Here is a 13183-nt window from a genome sequence, read left to right as displayed (position 1 = left end):
TAACATGTAATATATACATGATGTAAGTATATATGTCATGTAGTAACATTCATAATAACATGTAATATATACATGATGTAAGTATATATGTGATGTAGTAACATTCATAATAACATGTAATATATACATGATGTAAGTATATATGTCATGTAGTAACATTCATAATAACATGTAATATATACATGATGTAAGTATATATGTCATGTAGTAACATTTATAATAACATGTAATATATACATGATGTAAGTATATATGTCATGTAGTAACATTCATAATAACATGTAATATATACATGATGTAAGTATATATGTAGTATCTAGTAACATTCATAATAACATGTAATATATACATGATGTAAGTATATATGTCATGTAGTAACATTCATAATAACATGTAATATATGCATGATGTAAGTATATATGTCATGTAGTAACATTCATAATAACATGTAATATATACATGGTGTAAGTACCCCTGCAATATAATAACATGTCACTACATTACATATATACTTACATCATGTATATATTACATGTTATTATGAATGTTACTACATGACATATATACTTACATCATGCATATATTACATGTTATTATGAATGTTACTACATGACATATATACTTACATCATGTATATATTACATGTTATGAATTTTACTACATGACATATATACTTACATCATGTATATATTACATGTTATTATGAATGTTACTACATGACATATATACTTACATCATGTATATATGACATGTTATTATGAATGTTACTACATGACATATATACTTACATCATGTATATATTACATGTTATTATGAATGTTACTACATGACATATATACTTACATCATGTATATATGACATGTTATTATGAATGTTACTACATGACATATATACTTACATCATGTATATATTACATGTTATTATGAATGTTACTACATGACATATATACTTACATCATGTATATATTACATGTTATTATGAATGTTACTACATGACATATATACTTACATCATGTATATATGACATGTTATTATGAATGTTACTACATGACATATATACTTACATCATGTATATATGACATGTTATTATGAATGTTACTACATGACATATATACTTACATCATGTATATATTACATGTTATTATGAATGTTACTACATGACATATATACTTACATCATGTATATATGACATGTTATTATGAATGTTACTACATGACATATATACTTACATCATGTATATATTACATGTTATTATGAATGTTACTACATGACATATATACTTACATCATGTATATATTACATGTTATTATGAATGTTACTACATGACATATATACTTACAATGTATATATAAAACACTGATGGAGGCTTTTGTGTGTTTAGAGCGTTTTATAGGCTCCATTGTTAGCTGACTTTTGCTTGCATTTATTTCCGAGTTAGAATGCATTTAAAAAAGAAAAACTTATGTTCTTGTCTTACATAAAGATGGGGAATTATAGGAAAAATTCCAAACAAGTGCATTTCTTCTTTAAAGCTAAAGGTATAATTTATTGGACACCAATTTAACATTTTCCTATAAGACCATTTCATTGGTCTTTCAATTATTATGAATCTGTGCATTGCTTTTGTAAAAAAAAGAAAAGTAAGAGTTGTGTGACGTGTTGCTTCACTTTCTTATTTACCTTTTGTAATAGTAGATCTCCTCTGGGTCCGCGATGCCAAACTCTCTCATCTTCAGGATCATTTGGGCACTTTTTCTAACAGCTTGGTCATAGCGCTCGCTGCGGGAGAGAAAGTTTGGGTCCTCCTCTCTAAAGTCTGGGTCGTTTATGACCAAGGACTCTGCAGTGGAAAAACAAAATTTGAAAATTTGAAAATGAGATCATTGTCAAGCAAGATCTATTTTCTCACAATCAAGAATGATGTTCAGGACATGAAGTCAAAGGACAAAAAGTGCACAGCACATATACTTAAACCCAAAACTAAATCGGTCTGTGGCCAATTGTTTTCGTTGGTTGACAATTACTGTAGGGTTTGAAAAGTATGTCATTTGTTCTCAATTATTTCCTCTCACGCTCACCCCTAAGGGACATCATTTTTTTCACGCTTCCCCTGAAGTTGATTTTTTTTTATCTGAACACGTCAAGATAGTTGTTTACGAACACTAAAGATGCTTTTACGCTATTGCCTCTCACGACCCCTCCCCGAACTGAATGTTTATGTATTTATTTGTATGTGTCAAGATATACACTACTACGCTATTGCCTCTCACGCCCCTCCTAGAACTGAATGTTTATGTATTTATATGTATGTGTCAAGATATACGCTACTACGCTATTGCCTCTCACACCCCCTCCTAGAACTGAATGTTTATGTATTTATCTGTATGTGTCAAGATATACACTACTATGCTATTGCTTCTCACGCCCCCTCCCTGAAATGAATGTTCATGTATGTATCTGTATGTGTCAAGATATACGCTACTACGCTATTGCCTCTCACGCCCTCCACCCTAACTGAATGTTTACGTATTTATCTGTATGTGTCAAGATATACGCTACGATGCTATTGCTTCTCACGCCCCCTCCCTGAACTGAATGTTTATGTATTTATTTGTGTCAAGATATGCGCTACTACGCTATTGCCTCTCACGCCCCCTCCTAGAACTGAATGTTTATGTATTTATATGTATGTGTCAAGATATACGCTACTACGCTATTGCCTCTCACACCCCCTCCTAGAACTGAATGTTTATGTATTTATCTGTATGTGTCAAGATATACACTACTATGCTATTGCTTCTCACGCCCCCTCCCTGAAATGAATGTTCATGTATTTATCTGTATGTGTCAAGATATACGCTACTACGCTATTGCCTCTCACGCCCTCCACCCTAACTGAATGTTTACGTATTTATCTGTATGTGTCAAGATATACGCTACGATGCTATTGCTTCTCACGCCCCCTCCCTGAACTGAATGTTTATGTATTTATTTGTGTCAAGATATGTGCTACTACACTATTGCCTCTCACACCCCCTCCTAGAACTGAATGTTTATGTATTTATAGGTATGTGTCAAGATATACACTACTACGCTATTGCCTCTCACACCCCCTCCTAGAACTGAATGTTTATGTATTTATTTGTGTCAAGATATGCGCTACTACGCTATTGCCTTTCACGCCTCCTCCCCGAATTGAATGTTTATGTATTTATCTGTATGTGTCAAGATATACGCTACTACGCTATTGCCTCTCACGCCCCCTCCCTGAACTGAATGTTCTGCATTTATCTGAATGTGTCAAGATATACACTACTATGCTATTGCTTCTCACGCCCCCTCCCTGAAATGAATGTTCATGTATTTATCTGTATGTGTCAAGATATACGCTACTACGCTATTGCCTCTCACGCCCTCCACCCTAACTGAATGTTTACGTATTTATCTGTATGTGTCAAGATATACGCTACGATGCTATTGCTTCTCACGCCCCCTCCCTGAACTGAATGTTTATGTATTTATTTGTGTCAAGATATGTGCTACTACACTATTGCCTCTCACACCCCCTCCTAGAACTGAATGTTTATGTATTTATAGGTATGTGTCAAGATATACGCTACTACGCTATTGCCTCTCACACCCCCTCCTAGAACTGAATGTTTATGTATTTATTTGTGTCAAGATATGCGCTACTACGCTATTGCCTTTCACGCCTCCTCCCCGAACTGAATGTTTATGTATTTATCTGTATGTGTCAAGATATGCGCTACTACGCTATTGCCTCTCACGCCCCCTCCCTGAACTGAATGTTCTGCATTTATCTGAATGTGTCAAGATATACGCTACTACGCTATTGCCTCTCATGCCCCCTCCCCGAACTGAATGTTTATGTATTTATTTGTATGTGTCAAGATATACACTACTACGCTATTGCCTCTCACGCCCCCTCCCAGAACTGAATGTTTATGTATTTATCTGTGTCATGATATGCGCAACTAGCTATTGCCTCTCACCCCCCCTCCCCGAACTGAATGTTCATGTATTTATCTGTATGTGTCAAGATATACGCTACTACGCTATTGCCTCTCACGCCCCCTCCCTGAACTGAATGTTCTGCATTTATCTGTATGTGTCAAGATATACGCTACTACGCTATTGCCTCTCATGCCCCCTCCCCGAACTGAATGTTTATGTATTTATTTGTATGTGTCAAGATATACACTACTACGCTATTGCCTCTCATGCCCCCTCCCCGAACTGAATGTTTATGTATTTATTTGTATGTGTCAAGATATACACTACTACGCTATTGCCTCTCATGCCCCCTCCTTGAACTGAATGTTCTGCATTTATTTGTATGTGTCAAGATATACACTACTACGCTATTGCCTCTCACGCCCCCTCCCAGAACTGAATGTTTATGTATTTATCTGTGTCATGATATGCGCTACTACGCTATTGCACCTCACGCCCCCTCCTAGAACTGAATGTTTATGTATTTCTAGAACTGAATGTTTATGTATTTATCTGTATGTGTCAAGATATACGCTACTACGCTATTGCCTCTCACGTCCCCTCCCTGAACTGAATGTTCTGCATTTATCTGTATGTGTCAAGATATACGCTACTACCTCTCACGCCTCCCCCACACATATCATGGCGCCCCCACTATTTGAGAGGCATTGCCCTACAATTGTGCGTTTTTGTGAGGTATTTTCTGTTAGTTTTCTCTCAAATACTTTAGAGATGATACTTTACATCCCATGATAGAATATACATACAATAGAATAACCTGGGAGGTTCAAACTAACAACTGGCATCGTCTGTTTACATTTTGACAAAAAGATTCCAAGTTCAAAATGATTCATACGCTCTTTTTCTACAAGCATGTCAGAAAATTCAAATGTATAGCCTTCATGTTCCAGATGACTCGGATCGCCTCGTTAAGTGAAGCATTATATTTCATAAAAAGACAATATAGACATACGAGTTTTGTCTAGCAAGCTGCTAGCTAGCATTAGCCGCCTTAGGTGTCCTTGGATTGCCTGTTCAAATATGACTTTTAGCCAGTATTCAGTGATTGCCTGTTGAATGTTACTTTTAGCCAGCATTTAGTGACTAAACTCAAAGTTAAAGCGGGTAAAAGACAAGAATAAGCAGTCATGTGAAGAAAAGAAAGATCTTACCGATTTCTCGTCTTCTTCTGGTCTTTTCTGGGCCTCCGTTCAAAATGTGGGTGAGTTTCTCCACGTCAAATGTGGCCTTTTGTCGCTCTGCTTGTATGTCTGGATTCATGTCTGACCTGAAAAAGCGGCGTGAAATAGTTAAAAAAAAAAGAAAAGAATGATAATAATTGGAGAGCAGCGCGTGAGTTGTGTCATGTATCTCCTTCGCTCTTGGACACAGGAGATGTGCACATCATGAACGAGTAAATGTTTATACTGACTCGGGAATCACGGGTACTCGTCTCCAATAAGTCGCACTCGGGCTAGCTAAATAACAATACTTACCATTTAACTGAAGGCAGGAAACTTCGTCAACCATACACGTGCACAATTCCAAGTGCACGCACTTGGTGACGACGAGTGACTCGAGTCCCTTACTACCGACTTCAATTGAGTGAGTCACTCATACGAACACGAGTCAGTAAAAGGATTCGAGTTTACCTTTTACGGACACAGGCGCGTGACGACATCAGGTCACGTGACATAAACCCGGAACAGGGGCGTGTTGTTTACTTGACATCAGTGGTTCTTAACCTGGGTTCCATGGAACCCGAGAGGTTCGTTCCGTGAGTCGGCCTCAGGGGTTCGGCCCAGGTCAAAACACACCCGACTCATCGTGTAAATACTAACTTCTCCCTATCGGCGGATTACGGATGCGACAACAGATGACTGATTTGCAGGTGTGTATTTGTTGTGAGTTTATGCACTGTGTTGCTTTTGTGCTTTGAACATTCAAACATTAACGAGATTGTTGCGTTCAAATGTTTATTAAGTACATCAATAGTAAGAATGTTGCGTTTAAGTGTTTACCAAGTAAAACATAAACGAGAGTGTTGCGTTCAAATGTTTATTAAGTACATCAATAGTAAGAATGTTGTGTTCAAGTGTTTACCAAGTAAAACGTAAACGAGAGTGTTGCGTTCAAATGTTTATTAAGTACATCAATAGTAAGAATGTTGTGTTCAAGTGTTTACCAAGTAAAACGTAAACGAGAGTGTTGCGTTCAAATGTTTATTAAGTACATCAATAGTAAGAATGTTGTGTTCAAGTGTTTACCAAGTAAAACGTAAACGAGAGTGTTGCGTTCAAATGTCTACTAAGTACATCAATAGTAAGAATGTTGTGTTCAAGTGTTTACCAAGTAAAACGTAAACGAGAGTGTTGCGTTCAAATGTCTACTAAGTACATCAATAGTAAGAATGTTGTGTTCAAGTGTTTACCAAGTAAAACGTAAACGAGAGTGTTGCGTTCAAATGTTTATTAAGTACATTAATAGTAAGAATGTTGTGTTCAAGTGTTTACCAAGTAAAACGTAAACGAGAGTGTTGCGTTCAAATGTTTATTAAGTACATCAATAGTAAGAATGTTGTGTTCAAGTGTTTACCAAGTAAAACGTAAACCAAAGTGTTGCGTTCAAATGTCTACTAAGTACATCAATAGTAAGAATGTTGTGTTCAAGTGTTTACCAAGTAAAACGTAAACGAGAGTGTTGCGTTCAAATGTCTACTAAGTACATCAATAGTAAGAATGTTGTGTTCAAGTGTTTACCAAGTAAAACATTAACGAGATTGTTGCGTTCAAATGTCTATTAGTACATCGATAGTAAAAATGTTGTATTTAAGTGTTTACTAAGTAAAACATTAACGAGAGTGTTGCGTTCAAATGTCTACTATAGTAAAAATGTTGTGTTCAAGTGTTTACCAAGTAAAACGTAAACGAGAGTGTTGCGTTCAAATGTCTACTAAGTACATCAATAGTAAGAATGTTGTGTTCAAGTGTTTACCAAGTAAAACATTAACGAGATTGTTGCGTTCAAATGTCTATTAAGTACATCGATAGTAAAAATGTTGTGTTTAAGTGTTTACTAAGTAAAACATTAACGAGAGTGTTGCGTTCAAATGTCTACTATAGTAAAAATGTTGTGTTCAAGTGTTTACCAAGTAAAACGTAAACGAGAGTGTTGCGTTCAAATGTCTACTAAGTACATCGATAGTAAAAATGTTGTGTTTAAGTGTTTACTAAGTAAAACATTAACGAGAGTGTTGCGTTCAAATGTCTACTATAGTAAAAATGTTGTGTTCAAGTGTTTACCAAGTAAAACATACACGAGAGTGTTGCGTTCAAATGTCTACTAAGTACATCAATAGTAAGAATGTTGTGTTCAAGTGTTTACCAAGTAAAACATTAACGAGATTGTTGCGTTCAAATGTCTATTAAGTACATCGATAGTAAGAATGTTGCGTTCAAGTGTTTACCAAGTAAAACATAAATGAGAGTGTTGCGTTCATATGTCTACTATAGTAAAAATGATGTGTTCAAGTGTTTACCAAGTAAAACATAAACGAGAGTGTTGCATTCAAATGTCTACTAAGTACATCAATAGTAAGAATGTTGTGTTCAAGTGTTTACCAAGTAAAACATTAACGAGATTGTTGTGTTCAAATGTCTATTAAGTACATTGATAGTAAGAATGTTGCGTTCAAGTGTTTACCAAGTAAAACATAAACGAGAGTGTTGCGTTCAAATGTCTACTAAGTACATCAATAGTAAGAATGTTGTGTTCAAGTGTTTACCAAGTAAAACATTAACGAGATTGTTGCGTTCAAATGTCTATTAAGTACATCGATAATAAGAATGTTGCGTTCAAGTGTTTACCAAGTAAAACATAAACGAGAGTGTTGCGTTCAAATGTCTACTATAGTAAAAATGTTGTGTTCAAGTGTTTACCAAGTAAAACATAAACGAGAGTGTTGTGTTCAAATGTCTACTAAGTACATCAAGAGTAAAGATGGTGTGTTCAAGTGTTTACCAAGTAAAATAATAGTGGGAGTGTTGCGTTCAAATGTCTACTAAGTACATCAATAGTAAAGATGGTGTGTTCAAGTGTTTACCAAGTAGAATAATAGTGTTGCATTCAAATGTCTACCAAGTACATTAAAGGTAAGAATGTTGTGTTCAAGTGTTTACAAAGTAAAACATTAACGAGATTGTTGCGTTCAAATGTCTATTAAGTACATCAATAGTAAAAATGTTGCGTTCAAGTGTTTACCAAGTAAAACATAAACGAGAGATGTGATGTTCATGCACACCAGTAAAAAAACATGGTAACACTTTAGTATGGGGAACATATTCACCATTAATTAGCTGCTTATTAACATGCAAATTAGTAACATATCGGCTCTTAACTAGTCATTATTAAGTACTTATTAATGTCTTATTCAGCATGGCCTTATTATGACCCTAACCCTCTAACCCTGGCCCTAACCAAATAACCCTAACCCTAACAAATAACTCTAATTTAAGTCTTTATTACTTAGAATATGTTCCCCTAGTGTCCAAATAACTGTAAATGAAGTCTTTGTTACTTAGAATATGTTCCCCATACTAAAGTGTTACCAAAAACATATCATTTTGTCTTGAATTTGAAAAAAAACCAACATTAGGTGAATGTGCATATGAAACTGCTGGGCTTCGGTACCTCCAACAAGGTTAAGAAGCACAGTACATGTGACTCTTTGTTTTGTTGTATTGATGTTGTTTCTATTGATGTTGTTTCTATTGCTGTTGTTTGTGTTGAGTCATGCTTCCTGCCGCGGCGGCCTATTACTTGCCATGGGAGCTGCAGTGTGCTGGCGTGCAAGAAGGAGAGTCAGTGCGTACATTTGGCAGGTGGGCTCAGAACTTCAAAGTATTTGTATGAATTTTTTTCTTCTTGTGTTTTTTTGTTTAGCTCATTTCACACCTACAGTCATGTAATATAACATTGTACGTGACACAAGCTGCTAGCTAGCATGCTCACATTAGCATGCTAACTTTTTTTTGTGCTAATTTTGCAAGCTGTATATCCCAGGGTCATATTACTTAGTACGTACTTGACATATGATAACTTTTTTAGCCAAATTGCTCCGTGTAGAACTCAGTCATGTAACTTGATTTGTGACACTAGTCTACAAAATCCGCTACACCAGTGGTCCCCAACCACCGGGCCGCGCCCTGGCACCAGTCCGTGGATCGATTGGTACCGGGCCGCACAAGAAATTAAAAAAAATATATATACATATATTTTTTTTTTTATTAAATCAACATAAAAAACCCAAGATACACTTACAATTAGTGCACCAACCCAAAAAACCTCCCTCCCCCATTCACACTCATTCACACAAAAGGGTTGTTTCTTTCTGTTATTAATATTGTGGTTCCTACATTATATATCAATATATATCAATACAGTCTGCAGAGATACAGTCTGTAAGCACACATGATTGTATTTTTTTATGACAAAAAAAAAAAAAAGCCGAATCAATCAATCAAAAAACACATACTAACTTTTTAAAGCCATTTTTGCACCTTTCAGCGGTTAAACTTGGTACATGACACATCAATGGCTTGGTTTTGGTTATACAATTTGTAATTGATGCTCTATTGAACCATGATTATGTCATGTTTCTGTAAAGCACTGATAAATCCTTATATATTTTCTGGTGTTAATGTTATGAGCATATCCACAGTAATCTTTTGTGTGTGTCTAGACTGACCTGCTATAAGCAAGACAAGTCCACGGCTACACTCACAGCTCAGCATGCTTCCAAAGACCACCATGTTGTCATCAATACCTCGCTTGTGGAACCCTTTCATCCCATAATTGGAGCCCAGTATTTGGTTGTGGGTGAGACAGAAACAGCTGCTGGTATGGAAAGAGGTTCCTGTCTGTTTTTAATTCATTGTGGAATTAAAGCCATATTTCCTCAGGGGTTGACATGATGGTGCGGGCTCGTGTGCTCAACTGCGTGGATGGTGTGAACATCCCCCTACTCCAGAAAGCCATCATGGAGCAGAGAAGCTTCTTTAAAGAAAGGGAGGGCCAACAGAATGCAACTTGACTTGCAAAATATCCAGTAGGCCAAGCAAGTAGGAGACACGCTCTTCTATTTCATACATACTAGTATCTGGATGTGACACTGACAAACAATGGAAATAAACTTATTATTTATTGTAACTTGATCTTCTTTTGTATGTAGTGATTGGAGCACATACTTGTTGCTCACAAAAAACATTCATGAAGTTTGCTTCTTTTATGAATTTATTATGGCTCTACTGAAAATGTGAAGGTGAAAAGTATACATACAGCAATGTTAATATTTGCTTACATGTCCCTTGGCAAGTTGACCTGCAATAAGGCGCTTTTGGTAGCCATCCACAAGCTTCTGCTTGACCACTTGACCACTAAATTGCTGCAGTTCAGCTAATTGTGTTGGACTTGTTTCTTCAGCATTGTCCACACCTTTAAGTCAGGCCATTCTAAAACCTTCATTCTAGCCTGATTGATGTGTGTTTGGGGTCATTGTCCTGTTGGAACACCCAACTGCGCCCAAGACCCAACTGATGATTTTAGCTTGTCCTGAACAATTTGGAGCTAATCCTCCTTTTTCATTGTCCCATTTAAAGCAGCAGTTCCATTGGCAGCCAAACAGGCCCAGAGCATAATACTACCACCACCATGCTTGACGGTAGGCATGGTGTTCCTGGGATTAAAAGCCTCACCTTTTCTCCTCCAAACATATTGCTGGCTATTGTGGCCAAACAGCTCCATTTTTGTTTCATCTGACATCACACGGACAAAGATAAGACCTTCTGGAGGAAAGTTGTGTTAACATTTTGAAGAAATACACACTATCATCATAGAGCTTTTTTTTTTGTCCTGTCCAGCCACTCAGACAAATCATATTGTAGATGTAGATGATCTATATCTGCTCTACACTTTGACTTTACACAAGATACTTCTCTTCTTGCCTTATTTGTATTTGACTTTATTAAATGTATTTATTGCTTGTTTGGACCGCAGCAGGAGGGGATAGAAAGAGATAAAAAAGGAAGACGTAGGGGGAAGTTGTGGGGATAAGACAGAGAGACATAGGATGTGTAGAAATATGATAGTAAAAGTGATATTAGAGAAGCAGTTAGTGAAGTAAATATGAATAACACAAAATGATTATTACACTACAGAGCATTGACTCAATATAAGATGCAAAAAGTAAACGCTGCCGACTAGCGGCCAAAATAAAGAAGTGCATGGGGAAAGAGTTGAACAAAAAGCACATTTACAGTATTAAACATGACGTCAACATGACGTCAACATGACGTAAACATGACATCAAGTCCTTGTAGCATTCTGCTTCATGCACATACCATGCATACTTTCACCGACTGGTCACGTGACACCAAACATACTTTCACCCACAGGAAGTAGTGATCACGTGACATGAAAGAGAGCAGGAAGTAGTGGTCACGTGACATGAAAGAGAGCAGGAAGTAGTGGTCACGTGACATGAAAGATATAATACATACTTTCACCCACAGGAAGTAGTGGTCACGTGACATGAAAGAGAGCAGGAAGTAGTGGTCACGTGACATGAAAGATTGAAAACATCCTTTTACCTCGTGGTCACGTGACCCACTTGAAAGAAATGGCGCCAACACTGTCACTCAAACAAAACACGTGGCAATGAATTCCCGAGGGTCACGTGATTCCTTTTGGTCCTTTTCAGCTGTAAATAACAATATATAAATAATAAATGTCAGTGTTTATACGTAATAACAAATGTCAGTGTTTATCTTCTCACGCTGACAACACAAACACATCGGCTGTAGCGGTAGCTTGTTAGCATTAGCATTGTGTTCTAATAAGGAGTGTCACTGACTACTTTTACAACATGTAACAAAGTCAATAGATAATATTTGAAGTTATTTACCATCATTACAGACGTGTTCTGCCTCCTTTTTCCCATTTAGCCGACAAAGTCAGAGTAGTAAGCAGCTGAGGGTTCAAATACTCCTAAACCTTTAAAAGAGTTTGTACAGAGGAGTAAACTAATAAACAACAACAAACTGCGTACAGTTTAAAGACTATGGCTGAGTAAAAACACTCCAAAATAGTTCCACTGATCAGCGTTGTTCAGCACATAGAAGTTCCTGCATGTTGAAAGTTCCTTTGTTGTCATAGAAATACACAAGAAATAAGAACTAAACAAACATGTTGTGATGACTGCATGCTGTGTTTAGGAAAAATACCTTTTAGGAACGCCCCCAACTGTGTTCAACCAATTAGCGTTTTACAGCACAGCCCGCCCCCAAAGAGGTTCCTGGTACCTTCCACAAGTCCCACCCAGCAGGCAGGAACTCCAAACAGATCCTGTAGAACTAAATCTACCCGGGCAGTGTGAGGTGGAACTGTACTTAAATGGGAAAAGGGCCTAATCTGATCAAGTGTGTTTTGCTCATCCCAGGATGACAAACTCTGGAAGAGTTCTGTGTCTATGTCTCACTTTTTCTTTCTTTCTGTAGCAGCGTAAACATTGTCCTTTGTAATCTGATGTTATTTGAGTACGCAAATAATGACTTCAAATAGCTCAGTTTACTCAGGACATTTATTGAATACAGTGGTGTGCCAGCAAGGCCTTCTCTGCTGGCCTAACATAACCAGGACTCATCATCATAATTAAAGATAGAAGTCATTTTTTATTAATTTCCCTAGAGATGTAAAAGTATTCATATTCTCCTCATGTCATATTATGCTCCTTCCAGTGCTGCTGTTTTTATCCAATCAGAATTCAGATAGCTTATGTTGCCATGCTGTACCAAATCTGCCTTCAGAATCAACAATGTGTGTGCACTGTAAGGGAACGGGCACATACAGTTGATAGACAGTTGCGGTAGCCAATCAGATCACGAGTTGTTGTCAGTAACTTCTAGCTGGCCTAAGGCAGATATATATAGTGATGTTATGAGCTAGGTAACAAAAGAACTCCATTACCCAGCATGCCACAGTAGTGAAGGGCATAGCAGTAGCCTCTTTTAGGTTGTATAATGTAGACATGCCAGCTGGGATGTTTTTGATGAGCACCTTGTGGAGTAAACTTGAAGAAGTCAGCCAACACGCCTGGTCTGCATCTTTTATGATGA

At 36.9% G+C, this 13183-nt stretch overlaps 2 protein-coding genes across 8 annotated transcripts in view; one reads left to right on the top strand and one right to left on the bottom strand.

The window, feature by feature from the left end:
* The window catches only part of acox1 (acyl-CoA oxidase 1, palmitoyl), a 37502-nt gene extending 25336 nt beyond the window's left edge, over positions 1–12166 (bottom strand). The window contains exons 1-4 of one of the 4 annotated variants that reach the window (XM_072916329.1): positions 11974–12166; positions 11660–11769; positions 5186–5301; positions 1680–1839 (exon numbers count right to left, since the gene is read on the bottom strand). In XM_072916329.1, the coding sequence (XP_072772430.1) occupies positions 1680–1839; positions 5186–5294 (269 nt within the window). In that variant the 5' untranslated portion in view covers positions 5295–5301; positions 11660–11769; positions 11974–12166. Of the gene's footprint in view, positions 1–1679; positions 1840–5185; positions 5429–5509; positions 5652–11659; positions 11770–11973 lie in introns of those variants that run through there. The other 3 variants (XM_061923101.2, XM_061923105.2, XM_061923100.2) reach the window with 3 other exon arrangements.
* On the top strand, positions 5704–10220 carry ten1 (TEN1 subunit of CST complex). Of its 4 annotated transcripts, none has more exons than XM_072916330.1 (4): positions 5704–5904; positions 8789–8893; positions 9754–9911; positions 9974–10220. In XM_072916330.1, exons 2-4 carry the CDS (start codon positions 8805–8807, stop codon positions 10102–10104), a joined length of 378 nt encoding a protein of 125 aa, XP_072772431.1. In that variant the 5' UTR covers positions 5704–5904; positions 8789–8804; the 3' UTR covers positions 10105–10220. The 4 variants fall into 4 exon arrangements, with proteins under 4 accessions (XP_072772431.1, XP_072772433.1, XP_072772432.1 ...); XM_072916332.1 differs by having other exon boundaries at positions 8786–8893; XM_072916331.1 differs by having other exon boundaries at positions 8774–8893.
* Positions 12167–13183: the final 1017 nt, after the last annotated feature.

Source organism: Nerophis lumbriciformis, linkage group LG27 (genome assembly GCF_033978685.3).
Source record: "Nerophis lumbriciformis linkage group LG27, RoL_Nlum_v2.1, whole genome shotgun sequence".
Classification (NCBI taxonomy): domain Eukaryota; kingdom Metazoa; phylum Chordata; class Actinopteri; order Syngnathiformes; family Syngnathidae; genus Nerophis; species Nerophis lumbriciformis.
Note: the sequence above shows the minus strand (reverse complement) of the source record. Positions and strands in the feature narration are given on the sequence as shown.